Source organism: Neodiprion fabricii, chromosome 7 (assembly GCF_021155785.1).
Source record: "Neodiprion fabricii isolate iyNeoFabr1 chromosome 7, iyNeoFabr1.1, whole genome shotgun sequence".
NCBI lineage: Eukaryota > Metazoa > Arthropoda > Insecta > Hymenoptera > Diprionidae > Neodiprion > Neodiprion fabricii.
The window spans coordinates 12,084,984-12,107,714 of NC_060245.1; the positions used below are offsets into that span (position 1 = coordinate 12,084,984).

Consider the following 22,731-nt stretch of genomic DNA (forward strand, 5'->3'; position numbering starts at 1 on the left):
TCGATGCAATCATTTCACAGTCTTTCACAGTTCGAAATTGGAGATGGGATTGCCAGCCTGCGAGACGACAGACGACGAACTTGACTGGTTCTGAGTTAGCGGTGATCGACTGCGAACTTTCAAGATAAAAGATTAGAATTCTTGACCTAGTGGATAATGTAGTGATAAATCTTGGCAAGCGGTCAGTGAATGCGATATGTAAATTTCCGTTAATGTTTAGGCCCAAGTAGGGGCCCTCCTCGGAACGATCACTTTTTTTTTATTTGTTTAACTGCCAAGAACATAGATTCCATCAGTATGATGGATGATGATAAAATTCGAAAGCAGAGAAATGGTTCTTCGGATTGGGTGACCAGAGACCATTGACATATTCTGCAATCGATAAACGATGTAGACATACCCGGACAATCTCTTGGAACTGTACATACAATGCGCATGCGCCAAATGATTCAATCTCATTAGTCGCTGAAATCGCCCCGCGGCGATGTTTTCGTCTACTGAGCAGGGCACCAACATACACTAAATGAAACAAAAGCTATGAATCTCTCGCGCGTGAAGCCGTGGATTGAGGTTATGTTGCTGTTTATTTTGACGTAGCGTGAATTGTCTCAGAAGAATAGTATCGTTCAGCAATACCGTGGTCGATATCGAAAAATATTCAACCAACCCAATAAAGAATTCAACGGAAAAGCAAATATCAAATGATACAAAAATTGGATGTTATTTATTGACAGAAAAAATCTGAAATCCAATGTAAAATGTCATTAACAAGTGAGAGTCTGGACAAACAGGGGTAGGTGAGTAAGAACAACGTTTATTGTGAACAGATTCTATATTCACATGAATTTAAAAATGCGTCTCATTAACAATTTATGTATTGTGCATTTTATTGGAAAGTAGTTTTATCCAAAAATACCAGAAGATCTTGTCTGTTAATGATAGCTTCTAATATTTTCAGGTACGAAGTAATTCATCGGCAAAGCAGGACTGAATTTGTCAAGCATGGAAGCATGTAGGGAAATTTCTAATTACGTGATTGTAAGATCTCCTACTTCGAACCGCTGTAAACACAAGTATCAGTGATCCCCTCATTTTGGGAGGGATCACGGTTGACACCCATTTTGGAAATGGAGTGGGGAAGCCGGCGCCCCACTCCAAACTCAAAATCGAGATCCAGTGGTGGAGAAGTTAACCCGATCTCGCTCTCTTAACCCCGGGACGTCAACTCAACCGGTTGAAGGAAAATACTCCAGCGAGGCCCTGGAGGACTGACAACCCAAAACGAGACGATCATCGACTCGGCGGACTCCCGTCATCGCTAGAAACCTCCGGTCCCGGGGAGAGAGCCACCGAGGGACCGACGATTAATACGATAAGTCGAATCCAATCCAAAAATAGCTGAATTTTTAACATATTTTGTGACGTCTCGTCAAGGTTGAGAAAAATCGACCGCCAATTCTTTACAATCTATTTTGAGATGATACGAATGGATGGAATGTGTGTGTATGTGTGTATGTGTGGTATTTATTGTTGAAATTTCCGAAAGTAAAATTCTACAAATTAGTATAATCACTTTTTATATGATACGAATGGATGAATGTGTGTGCGTATGTGTGGCAGTTATTGTTAATAAATGAAAAAGAAAGAAAGTAAAATTCTACAAATTGGTATTAATTGTTAATAAATAAAAAGAAAGAAAGCAAAGTCTTACATGATCTTCGCCAATTACAATATTTGAATATGGATTCAATGATAAAATTCGTTTTTTTTTCAGCAGGCTCGAAGTTTGAACTTTCATTAACACGAGGAAAATTATGCCTCACCTGACGGTCAAAACGTTTATGTGGCAACGGTCCTGGTTTCTCGAGTAGTGCAATCATTATAACAATCGAACCTGGTTGTTCCGTCAGACATCGGGTGCCAGAGTGAATTTCATCAGGCTATCGCCACCTTCTTCACATCAGTTGAGGCAAAATTGAAAAGCGGGATATACTACAGATGATAATGGCTGAATATCCCATTATTTTACTTTGATCGAGCCAATAGCGATAAGTTTGTTACTCAACCGTTGCTGCCAATTCATTTTACCGAGGAATTATTCTGTGCACCATTGTAATTCGAGCATTATCATCGACCAGCATTGTTTTTCAAACTTTATACCATTTAATTTGGTATCTTATTTTGAAGCTTACTTTTACTCTCTTTGGCATTGAATTCAGATAAATAGTTTTTAAAGTCCTCAATTAGATTGTAGGGTTGAATTTTGCTACGCAAACTGAATCAATCTGAATCTAGAATTGTTCAATAACTTCAGTTGAAAATGTCTTTAAATTTAATCTTAGTTGACGGTGTCGTCTGGCCAGCTAGTTGCACGATAACTTGAGACCAAATTCAGTTTCACACTCTGTATAGGGTCCTGCGCTAAGACTGAAAGCTTGTGAATCTCCATTTACCGCAATCATTTCTGCGTTTAATGTTAGCATTGTCTAAAGCAAAAAAAATCTCCTTTTGAGTTCGGAAATAGAATCGAAAACGCAGAAGTTATTCAGTACCACGAATTGAATACCAAGAATTTATAATGGTTCCTGCAACAAAGGGACTCTTTCCAAATATCCTTGTTACAATGTAATGTTCGGAGGACTATGAACAAGATATTATATCGGATTACATTATTTTGAAAAAAAATCTTCATGAATTTCGTTCAAAATTGGATATTCATTTATTTTGATGAAACAAGGGACACAATCTTGAACCCGATAAGTCAATATCTTCATATTAATGTTCTGACATCACTCTAAAATATGATTGTCCTGGAAGCTAATTGTGACGTTGAGGCGCATTTCGAGAAAGTTGATTTTAAACTTGTGTCACAGGATGTGATCTACGTTCCTGAGGTCTACGCTTCGGATGAGATTTTCTTTTTTTCGAACCGCACTAACATGATATACCGAAATCGTTTCAATAAATCCAATATTATTTAAATTTTCAATTAGAGTATTAGATTCGCTTCATTTATTCAATCGAACAACATTGAAAATTTGCGAAATCAACTTTTGTAATCATTGGAAAATTTTTAATAGAATTAGCAATTAATTATCGATCGGAAAAAATACATTGACTATTGATTATTTGTAAATTTTGTCGAACTATTTTTGAAAAAAAAAGATTCACATTTATATTACAGATAGTGGGATATTTTAATTTCTTGAACACTTGGTTTAATGTTTCATTTTTACAAGTGATAAAATTCAATATTACTACCTAAAATCACAAGAGAGTGAGAAAGTTGCTAAGTTGCTTGAAAGTGGCGATGATCTTTGTACGTGTGATAAATTGAATAGGCAGATAACAGTGAATATTAGAGATGTAATTATTTTGGCCGTATCACCTATTGAAAGAAAAAAATTCCATCATTATTTCAAATGTACGAAATCATGAAAATGATTAAATAAAGTGTTCGAATCTACCTGCCGCGTTTCTTCCAAGCACCCAACATTTAAACAGATTTCTCATTTCAGTCGAATAAAGCCAATTTTCAAAGAGCATTAGCATCAACTTTCCCATTCACTACCTCGACTGTTTGAGATTCTAACCTCAAAAATTCGTATGAAATTCGTCGCCTTGCCCGAGCAGCCGATAGAACTCGCGCATGCGCATGGTATTTATAGTTTCAAGAGATTGTCCCAGTATAAGATTTTGACTCTTAATTAATAAAATGACAGTGAGATGTACGACGAAGCACAAGTCATAAAATTGAAACAATTTGAAAAAAGTTAAAAAAGTTGAAGTTACAACGATGCCGACTACTGTAGTATTGGTATCCTTATCTCCTAGTTCTCCATATCAAAAACACTTCAGTCGACCGTTTGTCTCAATCAGCCGACAACGACTCATGGGCGAATCACCTGTGACCCTGAGTGAAGGCGAACAGGTATAGTAAGAAGTAAGAACTATAGCAGAGTGGAAAACTCAAATTATGTACTACTTATTGTTAAGGTTAGACGATGTGTGACATGTGGTCAGTGATAAGAAGTTTTTAAACATTGATCAGGTGTTCGACATCTGGTTCGAGGTCAACAGAATTTGAATGTCCTACTACATTCCACATTCCGAATAATAAGCGTTTAGAATAATTAAGTTCTTCACCGAGGATGTTTGCATTATTATAATTAAAAGAATGTTCGTTGTTGATCACATATTTTGTTAGTACCGTGTGTTGATCATGATTCTCATTCACAATACGTTGGTGTTCTTTGAGCCTGGTATCGAGATGGCGGCCAGTCTGTCCGATATAAACTTGATTGCAGTTTTTGCGAGATATTCCATAGACCACATTCGATGATTTTCCCATAGGGATCCCATCCTTTCTGGAATCAAAGACCAGTTGTGAATCCTTTGAACTTCCAAGATATTCTCTCTGTATGTACACTTGGGGACAATGAATCTGAGACAGTTAATTTTTTCACACTAGACAGTTACGTTGGCACCACAGAGAAACCTACAGCGCTTGAGTTAGCAGAGCGCGAATCAAGGTCAATCTAGGCTCAATCAACACAACATAACCCATAACCGTCGAATCTAACCTTATAATACATGTCGATCTAACAAGTCATTATCCCCGCAGTATTCTATTGTTAGATTCGACGGTCATGGGTTATGTTATGTTTATTGCGATTGAGTTTGTTTTGCGCTCGGCCGACTATGGCGCTGTAGATTTCACTGTGTTGCCAACATAACTGTCTAGTGTGAAACATTAGTCGTCTCAGATTCATTGTCCTCGAGTATACGTCCGGGTTGTTTTCCCAATTTCTCAAAGGTGTGCTCAAATGGCGTGTTCCCCGTGTTCGGTTGATTTTCTCTCCGAACTCCTTGAGTCTCAGGCGAAAATGAGATTTTTCTGCCACTTTTGTGTTGGAAAATTATTTTCATGAATTTATCCTACAATTTCAGTATAATGGTTTTTGAGGTAGCTAAATCCAAATCTGGACTAAGATTTTTCAAATTCAAAATGGCGGTTCCAATATAGCGGACGCGAATTCGAAAAAAAGTTCGATTTCAACGAAAGTGAGTACCCAAAAGTTTTTGAGGATGCTAAATCTGAATCTGAAATCTGATTTCCAAAACTTGAAATGGCGGATCCAATATGACAGACGCAGATTTAAAAAATTGTTCGATTCCAACGAAAGTGAGTACCTCGAAGTTTCCAAAGCCGCTGAATGTAAATCTGAAATTAGATTCATAAAATTTGGAATGGCGTAGCCAATATGCCGAATGAAAGGTTCAAAGTTGATCAAATCTGTACATAATATGCTACTCAGGGGTTTTCGGGGTCGCTGATTACGAATCTGAAATCAGAGTTTGAAAATTCAAGATGTCGTATCCAATATAGTGGACCAAATCTTTTTCAACAGGATTCGATCAGATTTGACCTTTTTGTCCGCCAAATGGATTTGCTACCTTGCATTTTCAAAATCTGATTTCAGATTCGTAATCAGCGATCCCGAAGACCCTTGGGTAAAATTTTTTGAGTGGATTTGAACTTCTCGTCCGCCATATTGGATCCACCATTCTGAATTTTCAATTCTTGATTACAGATACGCAATCAGCGGCCCCATAAAATCCCTGGGTAGAGTTTTTTGACCAGATCCGATCAAATTTGAACTTATTGTCTGTCATATTGGCTCCGCAATATTGAATTTTGGAAATCCGATTTCAGATTCAGCTTCAGCGACCCCAAAAACGTTGATTTACCAAACTACAGTCAAATTGATGTAGTAAAAACATTTTTTTTTTTTTTTCAAATGCCCACATATGTGTGAATAATTTTCGAATTTGCACACTCTCCACATATGTGTCATGATACAAAAGTGGCAAGACTTTTTTCTGCCCATATGTGTGTCACTGACACTCAAGGGGTTAATTTCTTCAGCTTACTCCGAAAACGTCCTTTAGTATCTTTGCTTCATAAACGTTTTCTTTTATGGAATTTACCATTTAGGCACGTTTATTTATCATAAGGGTATTTTTTCTATCTCAACGAAAAAAATGCTCTGTCGATGTGACGCTCTCGGCAAAAAAAAAGATTATGACAGTAATGACGGAACACAGTGCGGCCGAAGGCCCCTTTATGCGGCCAAAAGTCGAAAAATGTAGAGAATGATCCACAAATTGGTATATGAGGGTTTTCGGGGTCGCTGATTATGAATCCATCATCAGAATTAGCAAATTCAAGATGGCAGACCTAGTATGGCGTCATATCGTACGAAAAAACGTATAAAAAATTAAATGAATTCGGCGATTGATTAAAAGTGTTTGTTTTGAGATTGTCAGGGTATGTAATTGAGAATGAACAAGTTGAAAATGGCGGGGTGCAATGTGGCGATGTAATACAGAAAAAAATTTTAAAAAAATGATTATTTTTTTATTGACATTTACCATAGTAACTCACATTACATATGAAGAGTTCAGAAGCGTAATGGACAAAATATTTAAAAGTTAGGTGTAGAAAATAATATTACATGAAAAAATTTGCATTGCTAATCTCGTCACAGTTGCAATCTTCTATATCTCTATCGGTTTCTGAGGCCGAAAAACTATCATAATATTGTAGTTCCGTTTGATTATTCTCAGTTGGAGGAGCTGACAAATCAATACAGTCTTCAGATGAAGATTTCAGTGGATTCATGGGTAATCTCCGACAGCTGGAGATTTGTGGATCAGATGCAATCAAAAATCGTTTGAAAACATCCTCCAACGTTTTTTGACGATAACGTTCTCTTGCGAAATTCATGCGGTAGATCTTAAAAATTTATTACAGGTTTCCTGCGCATCTTCGGACATCTGAACGATCGGTAACACCGAATGTTTTATTATTTCGGGGCCATGAATCAAAAGTTTGTGAACCAATGTGGGCATATAATGCCAGGGATATTGTTGTACAATGTATTTAGCTAATTTTACTGCATACTGCCAAAAATTGTTATCATCAATAGCATGACCACATGCAATAGTTTGCAATATAATATAAAAAGGATATATAATATCTTCGTCACCTCCTGTTGTTTGTGCAGCTTTCTTGTAGTTTTCAAAGAAACCTCAAACGGTGTTTCCGTCATTTGAGGTACCACTACCAGCCTTTGGCGTGTGAACATCGCAGCTGCGTATAACCCCCTCTCTCTTTCTCATATTCTTTTGATTTACTGTATGGATGTGTTTACCTTCGAGGGCTCACTTTTATCTTTGTTTTTCACTTTGGTTTCTGAATTCCATGCTTTATTTCATTTTGTTTTTCATGTATTACTGTGATCGTTAAAACGAATATCTTACTTTTTTTTTGTGATACAGTGCACAAAAAGTGAACGGGCAGCAACGGGCAGCTAAAATTGATTTTAATTAGTACATAATACTCTTACCTAAAACCTCAAATGACTTAGAGAGCAAGATATAGTAAGATAAAAAAGTATTTACTTAATCAAATCCATTCAATTCGAGAAAAATAATCCTTACATATCTCCTTCTAAGAATGTAGTATTCAGGAATTTATATTCAGAATTTTTTCCGCTCATTATACTCACTTTCAGGACTCGGATCATCACCCGGTAATAGTGTGGTTGAGGGGGGCAGTGGCTAGGACAAGGAAGGGAAAAAGAGTAGGGGGAACTAGTAGAGGAGACTGGACGGAGGAGGGTAGGATGAGGTTTAAAACAGAAGTCAAATGGGAGGGGATAGGAGAAGTGGATGTAGGGAAAGAGATAGAGAAAAGAATAAGGGAGTTTAAACGAGCCTTAGATGTAGGAGGGAGGGGGAGGGAAGCGAAAAAGGGATGGTGGGATGAGGAATGTAGGCGAAAAAAAGCGGAAGTTAGGCAGAGTCTAAGGAAATGGAGAAAGGGGGAGGGAGAAGGGGACGCGTATAGAAAGGGAAGAAGGGAATATAATAGGCTATGCGAGGAGAGAAAAAAGAAAGAAAATGAGGGATTCATAAAAGAAGCAGCGGAAGCAAAGACAGAAAGCAAGGTATGGGAGATAGTTAATAGGGAAAGAAAGAAGTGGAAGAGGGTGAATGAAGAAATAGGAGATCAGGAGTGGAGGGAGTATTTCATGGGATTATTAGGCGGAGTAGAAAGCAAGGTAACAGAAGGCGGGGAGTCGGTAAATAGGAAGGGGGACGGGGAAGGGGAGCTGCAGAGGGAAGAGATTAGAAAGGTGATAGGAAAGCTGAGGGATGGAAAGGCACCGGGGGGGGATGGAATAGTTAGCGAGGTATGGAGGTATGGGGGGGAAGAAATGGAGCAGTGGATATGGAAAACATGTAACAGAGTTTGGGTGGGGGAGGGCTGGCCAGAGGATTGGAGGGAGGGATTGATAGCGCCGATAGTTAAGAAGGGGGAGGGGAAAAGGGTAGAAGAGTATAGGGGGGTGACTTTGATGCCAACTCTATACAAGGTGTATGCGATGGCATTAGCGGATAGGTTAGAAGGAGAGGTAGAAGAAAAGGGCTTGATTCCACAAAACCAAACGGGTTTCAGAAAAGGCATGGGCACCATTGACAATATATACGTACTCAATTATTTAATCAATAGGCAGGTGGGAAAGGATAAGGGAAAGATGGTGGCGTTTTTTGTGGACCTGAAAGCTGCTTTTGATTCAGTGAACAGGAAGGTGCTGTGGGAGACTATGGAAAGGAGAGGGGTGAGGGAAGGGCTAAGGGTAAGGATAGAGGAAATTTACAAGGAAACAAAGAGCCGAGTAAGGAGCGGGGGAAAGCTAGGAGAGGCGTTTTGGACAGCGAGGGGGGTAAGGCAGGGATGTCCGCTCAGTCCGCTTGTGTTCAACCTGCTGCTGGCGGACTTAGAAGAGGAAATGGGGAGAGGGAGAAGGGTTGGGGGGGTGGAGTTAGCCGGCGGCAGGGTATGCACTTTAGCCTATGCAGATGACATAGTGTTACTAGCGGAAAGTGAAGAGGAAATGGAGGTAATGATTAGGAAGTTAGAAAGGTATATGGATAGGAAAAGGCTGACGGTAAATGTAGGGAAATCAAAGATTATGAGATTTAGGAAAGGAGGCGGTAGAAGGAAAAACATAGATTGGAGATGGAAAGGGAAAAGGATAGAGGAGGTGAAAGAGTTCAGTTATTTAGGGTATAGAGTAAAGTGCAATGGGGGACAGGAAGCACAGGTGAAAGAGAGAGTACGGAAGGCAGGGGTAGTAATGAGGCAGGTATGGGGAATAGGAAAAAGAAGGTTTGGGAGGGATTGGGAAAAAAGGATTTGGTTATTTGACAGGCTAGTATGGACGGTAATAGAGTATGCATCGGAGATATGGGGGTGGAGGGAGTGGAGGGCGGTCGAGGCGGTACAGGATAGATTTTTGAGATGGACATTAGGAGTGGATGGGAGAACACCGGGTTATCTAGTAAGGGAGGAACTGCAGAGGGAGAAACTAAGGATTAGGGCAGGGAGAAGGGCATGGAATTTTGAAAGGAAGCTGGAGCGAGGGGAGGGTAGCGAGTTAGCTAGGAGATGCTGGGAAGAGATAAGGGACAAGGCAGAAGCTGGGAGGCAGGGATCGAGGTGGGAAAGAGAAAGGGAAAGTTTCTTTGCGGAAAGGGGAGTAGAGAGTAGAGAGGTAGTCGCGAGAAGGGAGAGGGGCGAGATGGAGTTTAGGGAAATAGAGGAGAGAGAGAGGGAAGAACAGAGAAAAGAGAGGTGGGAGAAAATAAGGGAATCGAGGTACAACAGATGGTACAGGCTAGTGAAAGGAGAAGGGATACCAGGATATCTGGGAAAGGGATGGGGAGAAAGCAGGTGGATAAGGGTGGCAAGATTTAGATTAGGAAGCGAGATGAAGGAGGCAAGGTACTGGGAAGAAGAGGAAAAGAGAAGGTGTAGGGTGTGCGGGGGGGAAGAGGAAACATGGGAGCACGTATGGGAAAGGTGCGTAGGGTGGGATAGAAGGGAGGAAAGCTGGCAGGAGGTGGTGAGGGAGATGTTAGGTGAGGAGGGGGTGGGAGAAGTCTGGATGAGAGAATTGGAAAGGATCAGGGATGTACAAGAGAATGAAAGAGTGAGAGATGAATGGGAAATGGAAGTCGATTAGGATAAGGACGAATTAGGGAATAGAATAAGGTAAAATAGGATAAGGTTAAGTAAAGATAAGGATAAAAAGTAAGAAAAGGATAAGAGGGAAAGTAAGGGAATGGCAAGGCAATAGCACAGGACACAGGCAATTAGAAATTAAGTAAATTAAGTAAGGATAAGGTAGGAAGTAAGAATTAGGGTAAGAATAGGTTAAGAAAACATGTAAAAAAATATTGTAAAGGAAGAGGAAAAGGGAAGTCCTTGTAACCCCAAGGGGAACAATAAAGATTACTATACTCACTTTCAGCTGTAGAATCTATTTTGTTTTGTTCAAATCGCTTTAAAAACAAAAATTTGACGCCTGTTTATCCGACACGTCGCCAGTCGCACTTTCCTAACCGTCGTGTAGCGTTCGGGCGAAGGTCATATTCAGACTGAGATTATGGGGGGGATTTGAGGCAAGGGACCTTACTATGAATATTTTCCGACTCCTAGGGGACTCCTTTAGCCAACCCAATGACAAAATATCCCCAACTAAAAACTTTTTTTTTCGACTTTTGGCCGCATAAAGGGGCCTTTGGCCGCACTGTGCGGAAGACGGTTAGACCATAGAGAGGTATAAACTTCAATAAGCTCTGAAACATGGCGAATCCTGGCGGAACTAACAATAAGCAATACAATTGTAATCTCGACGAACGAAGTCTGAAATATAATATGCACATGTTACATGACTGGCTGGTCGATCCTTACTGACTAGCCTACCGCACTACTACTTATATTTCTGCCTTGCACCTATACATACACACACTAGTCTGCATTACAGTTTAATACACAATACCATCAACAATTGATTGCATTCAGTTGCCCTGACCAATATTATTTTCTGCAAAATCCAAACAACAGTTAGTTTTTCATGGTATTGATACGCAATGTATAATTTTTCCAGATTTTTTAACTCAAATTTGACCATTTTTTGCATAGACGCAATATGAACAGCGTTAGGGGATAGTTACCCCGTCGAACATTTTTTCAGGGAAAAATTCAAAAATATATTAATCTTCGTTCGTGTTTGTCGCAGCATGTATGTTTTCCCAGATTTATAGACTTAAATTGAACTAGTTTTTGCATAAATATATTTATATTTAGGGGTAGTTCATTCCTGCAATTTTTTGTTCCAAATGAGACGATCACATTTTTCCAGCCGGTTAGGTCAAAAATTGATATGTTTTCATAGTTGAAACAGGGAAATTGATGCTTGTCACCTCCATCTTTGGAGTTTCACCGTTCAAGTATTTTATAGCTAAGTGAAAGAAATACGTGCTGCTTATTGTTAGTTTTGGATGCACTATACGACATATCAACCAGATCAAAATCGGAGAAATCGACCTGGTATGCCTAACGAGTTAGTTTATCTGCGTCATGGTCATTCCTAGTGACAGTCTTCGTACTCTTTCTCATCTTTGTACCGTGGGTATTTAACTCAACAGTAATCGCACTAATTCTTCAGATCAGGATTACCTTAGAACTTTGCTCTCGAAACTCTACATACGACGTATTTCCTTCTAATTTTTTTTCATTGGGTAACGTATGTTACAGAAAATCAGGTTGAAGCTTCGTCATCATCACAAACTTGAATTATGATTCTCTGTATTTATTATTCCTATTTGTACGCACAGATGTTCAAATAAGTACTTTACGTTGAGGAGGGCCCTCACTTGGATCGAGACATCAAAAATTCGGCGTGTTTCCTTTAGGCCTACATATCAAAAACAAAATAATATACAACTCTTGGCCAATAAAAGATGGTATGAAGAGAATTATGGAGTGAGAGAAATACGCATTATTTGTAGTAACTAATTTTTGTTACGAGTTGGTAATTTGTTGTTCAGATGTATACGTTTATGTATTTTTTTCTGGAATCATCAAAGCTAGAACTCTAAGGATTTTGTCTATGAAGTATGTGCTTTTTTCTCAAAATTTGAGTAAACAAATTTTGTTTAACCAAACAATTATGTCAAATCTGTATAGAAATCGAAACCATTACGATCTGAAGTAACCTAAAAATCTTCACGTTTCAAAGTCAGATCCATCTGATAGAAAAATTGTTTCAGTAGAGGTAATAAAGTCCCATATGCAGAAACTTGAGCAGAAACTTTTTTACGCTGCCACTGGTGGAAATCAAAAAATAAAATTGGCGAACAGTGTTTTGGTGCTGTATCTGTTTCCTTTGTTCCTGTTTTACTTAATGAACCTACGTTGTTTTGCTTCCAGACCAGATATAAACGCGATAAGATCTCTTCCAGTGGCGCCAGCAGTAACCAAAGGACCCTCGACAAACATGGCTCGCGCGACGGTCGATGATAGGGAATTACCACGTCAAGGAAGTCTCGCAGATGGTGAAGGGATCAAAATCGTTATTCACGACGTTGACAGCGATCTCGGTAAGTTTCAAACACTGCTCACACAAATGGAATGCACAAAATAAGCTAACTTGAGAGAAAATTGCTGTTTAGTTACAGGCATAAATTCGAATTAAATAGTTTAATAATAGTTTTTTCATGACTATCGACCGAAACTGACAAAACTTGTTATTTCGGGACTTCAGCAATTTTCGACATAGCTTTGTATTACAATCCGTAAGTCCTGGTGGAAAAACCTAACGAACCGAGTTGTTCATCATTATTCCAACACATTCCGATTTCTGTGTAGGGAATTTTTTTGCTGTAGTATAGTAACAGTTTCGATTTTCTCGTGCGTTGAGATATCAGAGATGCGTCCGTCACTGTGTTTTGCTTAAAAGAACGATGTTTTATATTTTCAGGATTGTAATAGAAATATGAATTCCTTTGGGGAAAAACTACCGTCATAAAGAAAACCTTTTGATCGAAATTTGTATTAGTCAAGTTTTTTGTTACGGATCCGAAAAGATTAAATCTCACAATGATAAATCTAGGTTACAGTAACGTTACTGAGATTACCGTTCTGTAGCTTAGTTCTGGGTGGATTTCACTCTATCGAAACTGATTTACAGATTTCGGTACCTCGAGCATGCATCCCAGACATGGGTTGTAACGGAGAGTTGTTCAAAGTCGCATCAACACCAACAGTGCCCGTGACATATACAAAATATGTCAACAACTGACACAGACAGCTGATCGAGACGACCATCGATAGTGACCGTGACCTGCTAGCATCCAAAATAGTAAACAACGACGACTGACGCTGACCAACGCATACCAGGACGACGACCCACGACAGAACACACGAATAGGGAAATGACGTCGACAGGATCATCCAACAACAGCTCTGGGAGAGTATAAAACTGGAGGACCACGAAGAGCGGTCACCAGTTGTCCGGCAAAGCGCCGAACTGCGTCACAGAGTAGACGGTTAGTCAGAGTTATTACACCAGTTGTCCAGCAAAGCGCCAACTGCGTCACCGAGTAGAAGGATAGTCAAAGTTATTAGTCCAGTTGTCCGGTATAGCGCTGAGCTGCGTCATATTGTAAAGAGGCGTTTTTCATCTAGATAGCGTTATCGAATTTAGCTTCACGAGATTTAGAGAGGAAATTCAAGCGTAGAGCTTAGTCCGAAATTTAGTGAAGAGGACAGAAATTACAGTCCACGATAGCCCGGGACCTCTTGAAAAAATATTGAGTAGAGCCGCGTACTTAACGTTTGAGCTGTAGGAAAGTTTAGGGGCAGAACCGACGAATTCTGATAGATTTATTATTTCTATAATTTTATTTCAAATTTTGTTCTCCACGGTTATATTTTGTAAAACCTTATGTTTTGTCTACCGACAAGGACCTTTATACTTGGATTAATCGCTATTAAACATATGTTACAGTTGAATACGTTCTCGTCTGTCTCGTTGTTAACACATTACTAGAACTTATAACTTTACCTTGGAAAGGGGAGGGAAATAAAACCAACAGCCAGCCAAAGAATTTTCTGGTCTGACAGGTTGACGGTGTTTTGGGTCAATAACCCATAACAAAATATAAGCAGGCGACTCTGTTTACTCCGAGTTCACGATTAGAAGGGAGTACTGGGAAATCCGTATCTCCGACTAGGTGAAATACGCTTCTTTCACTTGTCTCCAGTTGAAGCAACGGCCTACAAGCCCTTGTCTTACTGAAGGGATCAACGGACAGAGGTGCTTGTTCACAAATTCAAGGCAGCTTTGGTGATACCTAAGTCCGTGCAGTTCGATCACCGGGTGTTTTGGGTTGATAACCCACAACATAATATAGGCAGGCGACTCTGTTTACTCCGATTTCGCTATCAGAAGGGAGTAGAATACTCTGTATATAATACTCCATTCTAATATTGTAGTTACCCGTAGAATAGGTGACATACGCCTCTGTCACTTGTCTCTAACTGAAAGCAACGGCCGAAGAAGCCCTTGTCTTTTCAAAGGGAGCAACGGGCAGAGGTGCTTGTTGACATTCCAAGGCGGCTTTGGTAATACCTAAGTCCGCATAGTTCAACTATCAAGGGTTTTTTGGTTTGATGAGCTGATGCAGCTTTTACCCATAAGAGGGGGTTTCTTATAAATCTGTTAAAATTGACAAAGAACACACTAATAACGGGTTTATCACATAGGCTCTGGCCCAAGATAAACCGCACCCGTTACAGGGTATATTATAATATCGTCCACTACTTGCTTGGTTCACCGAATATATATGTGATCTATCTGAGTGCGTGGGTGAGTTAGGAAAGGGAAATTTTGGATTTGATGTTGTATAAAGATTCCACTTAGGTATGATTGAGGGATATGCATAACTACGAAATGAAGAAAAACACAAAGAAAACAATTTCCTGCTTACTTTATTTTCCTATTGCCTAGGGTCTTATTTTTCATTTGCGACAAAGGTTTCATAAATATTCCACAAATTGACGGGGTTATGACGAATTTAGTGGAACGCGTCGCGACGTTCTGTTGCGTCAAGGCTTTGTCGCCCCGCGGTCCGCTGTAACCTTTACTGTATTTTACCTAAGCGTAATATGAATTTACCCTACCAGGTGTTCCCACAGATACATTTTTGGGATATGAATTTATTTTACCAAGTATTCTTATAGGTTAATTCTTAAAACATGAATTAGTTGTACTGGATATTACCACAGGTGAATTTTTGCAGCGACTCCACCCAATGAAGCAAAAGTGTCGTTTGTCAGCATCATTTAGTTACTCGGAGTCAGTGTTTCAGTATAGATAGACGTGCAATATATCAGACCGCAACGAAAATGTTAAAGCATACGCATTCCGGCCGCAAATCTGCAAAAGATTCTCTTAAACGCCCCTGCCGCATGAAGAAATATAGTGCATGATACATTCAATCGCTGGAAGTCGGTGAGCGATGATACAAATACGAGTCGTCCACCAAAAAAATTTGAAAGATGTGTCTCGGTCGTAGTGTTATGTTCCAACGGGAACGTTGCGAATCGATTCTGATTCCTTTATTGGCTACATTCACGTTGAGATAAGGGCAGTATCTCTAGTTCCGAAAATAAGGGCTTCTTTGTTTGTAAAAATTATATATAATACATGCTGCTTAGTGCTTCGTAAATATGAGCTTGCCTGACAAAATAATGTTCAATGTAGAGTGTAAGAACTATCGATATAAGAGTGTTGCACGTTGTGACTTTAACGAACCACTGGGTACAATCATGCCCAACATTACATCTACTCCACCACATAATTGCTACACAGATGCTTGTCAAGCCCCCCCCCCCCCCCTTCTGCATCCAAAGCCTCGTCGTAATAATTCATTAATTATCACTACTATCGACCGTACACCTTATCCGATTGATAATTCCCCCTCCCCCCTCCGCTTGCCCCGTCTAGTTCGCTGACCTGGTGCAACAGCAATTCTATCCTTCCGTACCTGAGAAGTGTATACCTGGTCCTATTGCCGTAAGTATGCTCTTGACTGACAGAAGGTCAGAAAGATTAGATGTGTTGGCAATGAGCTTGCATGACAATCATTGTGACACCGAAAAACAATCTATATTCAACTTCGTAGGAAAATTCAACCATCTCTTCCATCTCCCAAGTAATAAATTAGGCCACGCCAATTCGACTCATCACACTATCTCCATGACAGGCAATACATCCATTTCAATCGAACAGTATTATTTTTCTACGATTCAGAAAGATGAATTCGAATCACAGGTTGATGAACTCCTCGAGCAAGATCTCTGAATATTTTGCATCACATTGTCATTCCCCGGTACGGATGGTGCCTAAAAATCTGTAACAAATCTGTCAAAGTAATCATTTTTCTGAGATGAAAGAAGCTCTGATTGACGTCAGGAAGTGATGTGAGACCCTGTCTCTTGTCCGTATGCTTGGTCAATTCGGGATATTACTCCGTCAAGATATCATACAAATGCAGGCGTTTTCGGCTAGTCGTTCAGGGCTCACAAAGAACACCCGCGAAGTTTCCGCTTCCGATTTCAATAAAACTTGGTAGGAATGTTAAGTACGCTAAAATAAAAGACACGTATTTTTTTATATCGGCTGAAATCAATTTTAAGAGGGTGAACTACCCGCCTCAAATGCTATTTTTGATAATTCCTAATATATTGCGTAGTCAGGCCTAATGTACAGATTGCAGGAAAACTTGATTTCTAGGGGTTTCTGACGTTGCTCTTTCCAAATCTGAAGGCAAAATTTGAAAAGTCCGGAATTCCGGATCCAACATGGCCGACGTCAATAACGAAAAATATCGATTTTCACTGAAAGTGGGTGAAAGCTGTTTCCGAGGTCGCTGATCATGGATCTGACCACGAAAGTTCGAAATTCGAAGCGACGAATTCAAAATGGCGGTAGAAAATCATCACAATATCTGCCGTCTCTACGAAAATTGGTATCCATACCTGTTTCTGGAGTACTTCAGAACCCATCCATTTCTGGTTCAGTGGCGGCATGAAACTGTAGCAGGAGTATCATAATTCAGAATTTCTTTATTCGTACCACCGGTAACATTGTGCAGAATGGTAATATATCATTTTATTTGAACGGTACAACCATAGTGAAATCCTACATATAAAATGATAGTTATATTTTGTTATTTTCATGAATTATTTATTCTTGTCTCGCTGTTTCAAAAAATTTTCGAATGTATGCGTTGTAATATTCAGGTTCTACTGAAATAAATATGGATACTAATTTTCATAGAGATTGCGGGTATTGTGATGATTTTCTACCGCCACAGTGGTCCGAAAGCCCGAATTCCTGGCCAAAACCCCCAAAACCGAAAGTTATCATCCGAGGTAAAGCTTCACATATTTGTCATTAGATAGCATTAGAGCTTTGAAATCCAAAAGGACAGATGTTCATATTCATTCTATGGCCTGTGGTAAACCCTCGAAAGTGCCCTTTGTCAAGACTCGCGCGGGACTGTGGTGTGTGCACGCTTTCGAGCGCAGGATAAAAAAGGCTATAGTTTTTTCAATTTGCATCAAAATCGAGTCAACCAAAATGGATATTATTCCTCAAGGTAAGTGAATTACATAAATTTTGTGAAAGAACCAAGTTTCGGAATTTATGGCGATGATATTCATGATGCAATACGAGTGCTGCAAAATAACCTATTTCATTGAATTGCATTACTATCTGTAGAGAATTAGTTATGATCCCCGGAGATCCTGCGGAGATCTCAACGATTCCTAGTGTGAAAAAGTATAGAGAATGTGAAACCGTTGGCATCGCCTGCTCGTTTTTGCTCCATTGGTCAAAAATAAGCATTCTTTGAAGCAGTGTTTTGTCGACTCGGTCGGAGCCTCGTGTCCCGCCTCGTGGGATTAGTGTAGCGCGGCGATGCAGACTTTTTCTTTTGTTTACATATACCTGAGGACTGTTACAAATGTATCTGATGTAATGTACATAGTGTCCAATTTGAATTTCATTGGACTCGCACTACTGAATATTATCACGAAAGTGAATAATTCTAATTTATAAATTATTAAAAGTAAGTAAAATATTTGCAACGAGACTGCTGATCGATTCGTTGAATTATACCCATGGTATTCTATGTCCACAACTGTACATAAGGTACTTATGCATGGCCCACGGATTGTCGAATTAGCCATTTTGCCAATAGGACAGCTCTCTGAAGAAGCTCAGGAGTCGCGAAAAAAAGACGTACGGAATTACCGCGAACGTTACTCACGAAAATGCTCGAGAGAAAAAAATATTGAAGATATATTTCTCCGACTTCTAGCTTCTTCAGACCCGCTTATTTCGAGTTTGCGAAAGGCACATCCCAAAATGGGAAAAAGTTTGTTTCCTGAAGCGATCGCGCTTCTAAGTTATGAAAAGTTTAGTTTTGAAGAAGGCGACGCAGACAACGTCGTTCATCAAAACGACGTCGATGATGAGTATTCAGATAGCAATTAGTATGTATCTTTAAAAATTATGTTATTTTGTTTTATAAGAAAAAAATCTGTAAGAATTAAAGAAATTAATTTACAAAATATCACTTTTAACAAAGTTGTATCAGTTCTCACGGAATATTCCCGCCATTTTCGGTCCACCATTTTTAGTTCCGCATTTTTGCATTCGTTTTCGGAATCGGCGACCCCAAAAACATTACTAGTATGAAATTCAGCGAATTGGCATCATTTTTCGCGAAAAACATCCGCCATTTTGGGGCCGCCATTTTGAATTTCGCATTTTTGCATTCATTTTCGAAACCAGCAAGCCAAAAAACTATAGGTATAGTAATACTAGCAATTTTTACTGAGAAATATTTGAGTTATTAGTTTTGGCCAAGAATTCGGGCTTTCGGACCACTGTGGCGCCGTTTTAAATATGTCGCTTTAAATTTCGAATTCTCATGGTCAGATCCATGATCAGTGACCTCGAAACAGTTTCCACTGACTTTCCGTAAAAATCGATAGTTTTTTCGTTATTGGCGTCGGCCATGTTGTATCTGCCATTTTGAACTTTCAAATTTGGAAAGAGCAACGTCGGAAACCCTTAGAGATCAAGTTTCCCTGCAATCTTGATAACGAATGGATATTTGGGAAAAAGGGCACAGCAGTTGATGTAACGATGTATTAGTAATAAATTTTATACATATAGGCGGACGTCACACCCCCCTCCTTATTTCCTTATAAGGAAATAAAGTTTATTTCCTAGAAAGATCATGTGCCAATATCTGCAAAGCATATTCCGCTAATTTTTTTCTGTCATATCTCTGATCTTCCTTCCACGAAAATCGCTATATATATTATGCTTACCATATGATCATATATACGTAATTACCAATTCACTGGATTTTTGATTAGTATGTGACATTTGCGATAGTCTAATAATTTTGTCAGAAAAGTGAATAATGTTGAAATTCACTCCGAGTTCAACTTTGACCTTGAATAACTTTTGAACGAAGAGGTTCATCACAAAATGACAAGTGACTTTTTCTGTGCAGAATTAAACTTTCTATGAGAACGTGTATTGGTCATTGTTGTAAGATTTCGGATTCGTGACTTATTAAATACAGACAGAACAAACAGGCTGCTTCCCACGTTATTTAAATGGGAAATCGAAAATGCAATTTTGTGACCTCTAAGAACTTTTTTACGGTTCTACATAAATTCACGGTGTATTTGGAAGTTTCAAACTTGAGTTTTAGCCGGTGGGAGAGTAAAAGAAAGTTTCTTTTCGAGTCAATATAGGTACTACAATTTGCCATAGTTTCGTTATTTTGTCTTAATGAAATAGAATACCCTCATAAATTTTAAAATAAGGATCTTCTTCATCACTATCCACTAGTTGTTCTTTCTGATTTATTATTATTTCATCATTTTGTTGTAATTTCGCTAACTTTTTGAAATGATCTTTCAAATCTTTGTCCAAGGCCAAATTGAGTAATATATTTATGATTTTTGTATTACTTGTTCCATCTGATACTTTGATGAACGACTTTATTTTTGATATTATCAAAGGTTTTTGTTTATCAACAATTTCAAATTTTCCTTCAGGATTCCTACTGAAAAAATCTGCAGCTTTATTATCTATACCTCGACAATATTCTACATCAAAAGAGTACTCATTCAACAATAAACACCATCGTATCAATCTTCCATTATAAAAAGTACTATTTCTAAGAAACGTCAAACTTTTATGATCGGTAATTATTTTAAATCGGGTTTCTGCCAGAAACATTCTGAACTTTTGGATAGTATACGTAATCGTGAGCAGCTCTTTTTCCGTTGTAGTATAATTTATTTCTGCTGCTGTTAAACATCTACTCACAATTGAAATTGAATAATTATTTTAGTCATTATCAGTTTGATATGGAATTCCACAAATCCCCTTGTTACTTACATCAGTCTGCAATTTGAATTCGCAATTTGGTATAATGTGACTCAAAGTTACGCTTTTCACAAAATTTTATTTCAACAATCTGTATGCCTCAGAATGTTCTTTGGTACAATTCCAGACTGCATCTTTCTTCAACAAATTTCTAAAAGGATCCAGATATTGCAAGTGCTGGATACTAAATTGTCTATAAGAATTACAAATGCCATGGATTCTTTGTAGGTCTCGTTGATTTCCAGGTTCTCAAAAGTTTTTAATTATAGTGAGCTTTTTTGGATCAGGGGTGATCCTCTGTAGTGTTGATAAAAATCCTAAAAAGATCACAGATTGTTCACAACAACCTTGTGAAACCAACTTGTCAGTCGCGCGCCGCACAATTCACGCACCGCAACAAGCGTTCCACGCTTTCCAGTCCGCGCCACAGAAGAAAGCACTCACTACGTCACACGCGCCGCTCATGCCACCCACGCAGCCGAGCGCGTCTCGCAATCAGCTCACGTGGTCTCCCGCTGTTGAAGTGGAGCCGCGGCTGAAATAAAAGACCACCGATCTCACCGATCGGCAGGACAACTTCGGTCTCGCCGGAATTCAGCCAGAAACTACGACATCCACTGTCACGCCACACCACCAGTACGCGACAGCAACTGAACAGCAAGCAGGTTTTCTGAATCACTGCATGACTGAGTCATTCAACCTTGCACCAGCCGGTCCAGCCAAAAGGGCAAACCACTTCAATCCCCCAGCTTCTTGGGTGCTACAACCTGTGGATCTCTCTCCAAGGCCTCTGTCACGGCCACCCAGCATCCTGTTGTCTCTGTGGGACGTCCGACGAGCCAGGGTCACCTCTCCGAGCTACAATCGCAGCATCTCGGCAGCGATTTCTCCGTTTTTGGAATCACCCCCCACCTACACGTCAACGGCCACTCGGACAACACCATCTGACAGCGAGTGGGAACCGTCACTGCCAACGACCGAACCAGAGAATCGCCATCCTCCAACGCCGCCTAGCTCACCAGAGAGCCATTACACGCCGCCACTAAGCACAGCACCTGTACGTCTCCACCCATCATCACTCCAGCCTCCACCACGGTGCAATAGAACGTCTGCAATCCCTTCTATTGCTTGGAATTCAAAATATTAACTACCGTGTATATACATGTAAATAGTAAAAGGAATAAATAAGGTGTATATATAACAACATCACTTCTCATCTTTGACACCGCAGCGATCAACTCCTTCCACGCGGCTCTGTCGAAAAAGCTATCAACCAATGGCAAACACAGATTCTCTACAAAATTCCGACTTTTCAAACCAAAATGTAAAATTATGTTCAAGCAATCCTTTAAATACAAGTTCTAAATGTTAAAGGTGTGTCTCAAAATCTGGTAAAGGTATCAATAAATCATTCATGTAACAACTTGAAAATGACGAATACTCATTTCCAAAGACTATGTCAAAGCTCTAATAAAAGAGCTACCTCCTGTCCTCAAGCTCAAAGGAACTCCACGAAATTGATACAAACTTGATCCATGTGAAAATGCTGTTAATAGTCAAAATTTTTATGGGAATAAAATTTGCCAATACCCATGAGTCAAATCTATTGTAGACATAAATTTCGCCCCGTGGTGTTTTTGTAATAAATCCGGAATATTTGGCGGCGATTCATTGTCACCTTCGACTGCATCATTCAAAAATCTTGCACCTGAGCATACGCGTATTTGATCTTTCTTTTTCTTCATGATCCTTAAGGGATTGCAATATGGACTTATCGAACGTTCAGTTATACCTAAATCTAGCACGTATTCAATTTCTGCATTGACTTTTTCTTCTTGTGCAAGTAGTACCGGATAAGATATTCAAATATATGGATTTTGTTTTATCAACCTTATTTCGTGCTCATATACATCGGCACACCTTGGTTTGTTAGAAAATGATGCTTTATATTTGTTGAGTAACTCTTAACATTAATTGAGCCTGCAAATCATCTAGCGTCGATATGTTAGTCGCGACCGATGGAAGTTGTTTGAAATAGTCATGATCCTCTCTCTGACTATTTGTTCCTTCACTTTGTTTGGATCCTAAATTTAGTTTATTAGTATGAAAATTTAGAGTTTCAGTTATACTAATTTCGTCTGAGGATTCAACAAGGAATTCTGAAAGTAGTGTTGATACGCGAGTCCTAACTCACAGAATGGCGGCGAACCGGTAGAGTAGACCCGATTTCTACCTTACCGACAGTCAGTATGTTATCACCGCGATGTTAAGCCTTACCCTCGATATTCTTACCGGCTGTTGATACAGATAGCGCAACCAGTATTTT

The 22,731-nt window shown here is 39.3% G+C and overlaps 1 protein-coding gene across 1 annotated transcript in view; it reads left to right on the forward strand.

The window, feature by feature from the left end:
* LOC124186843 (regulating synaptic membrane exocytosis protein 1) overlaps positions 1-22,731 on the forward strand; it is a 1,552,625-nt gene that overhangs the window by 1,113,884 nt on the left and 416,010 nt on the right. Inside the window, exon 10 of the mRNA XM_046578894.1 lies at positions 12,350-12,519. Within this exon, the coding sequence (XP_046434850.1) occupies positions 12,350-12,519 (170 nt within the window). The remainder of the gene's footprint in view (positions 1-12,349; positions 12,520-22,731) is intronic.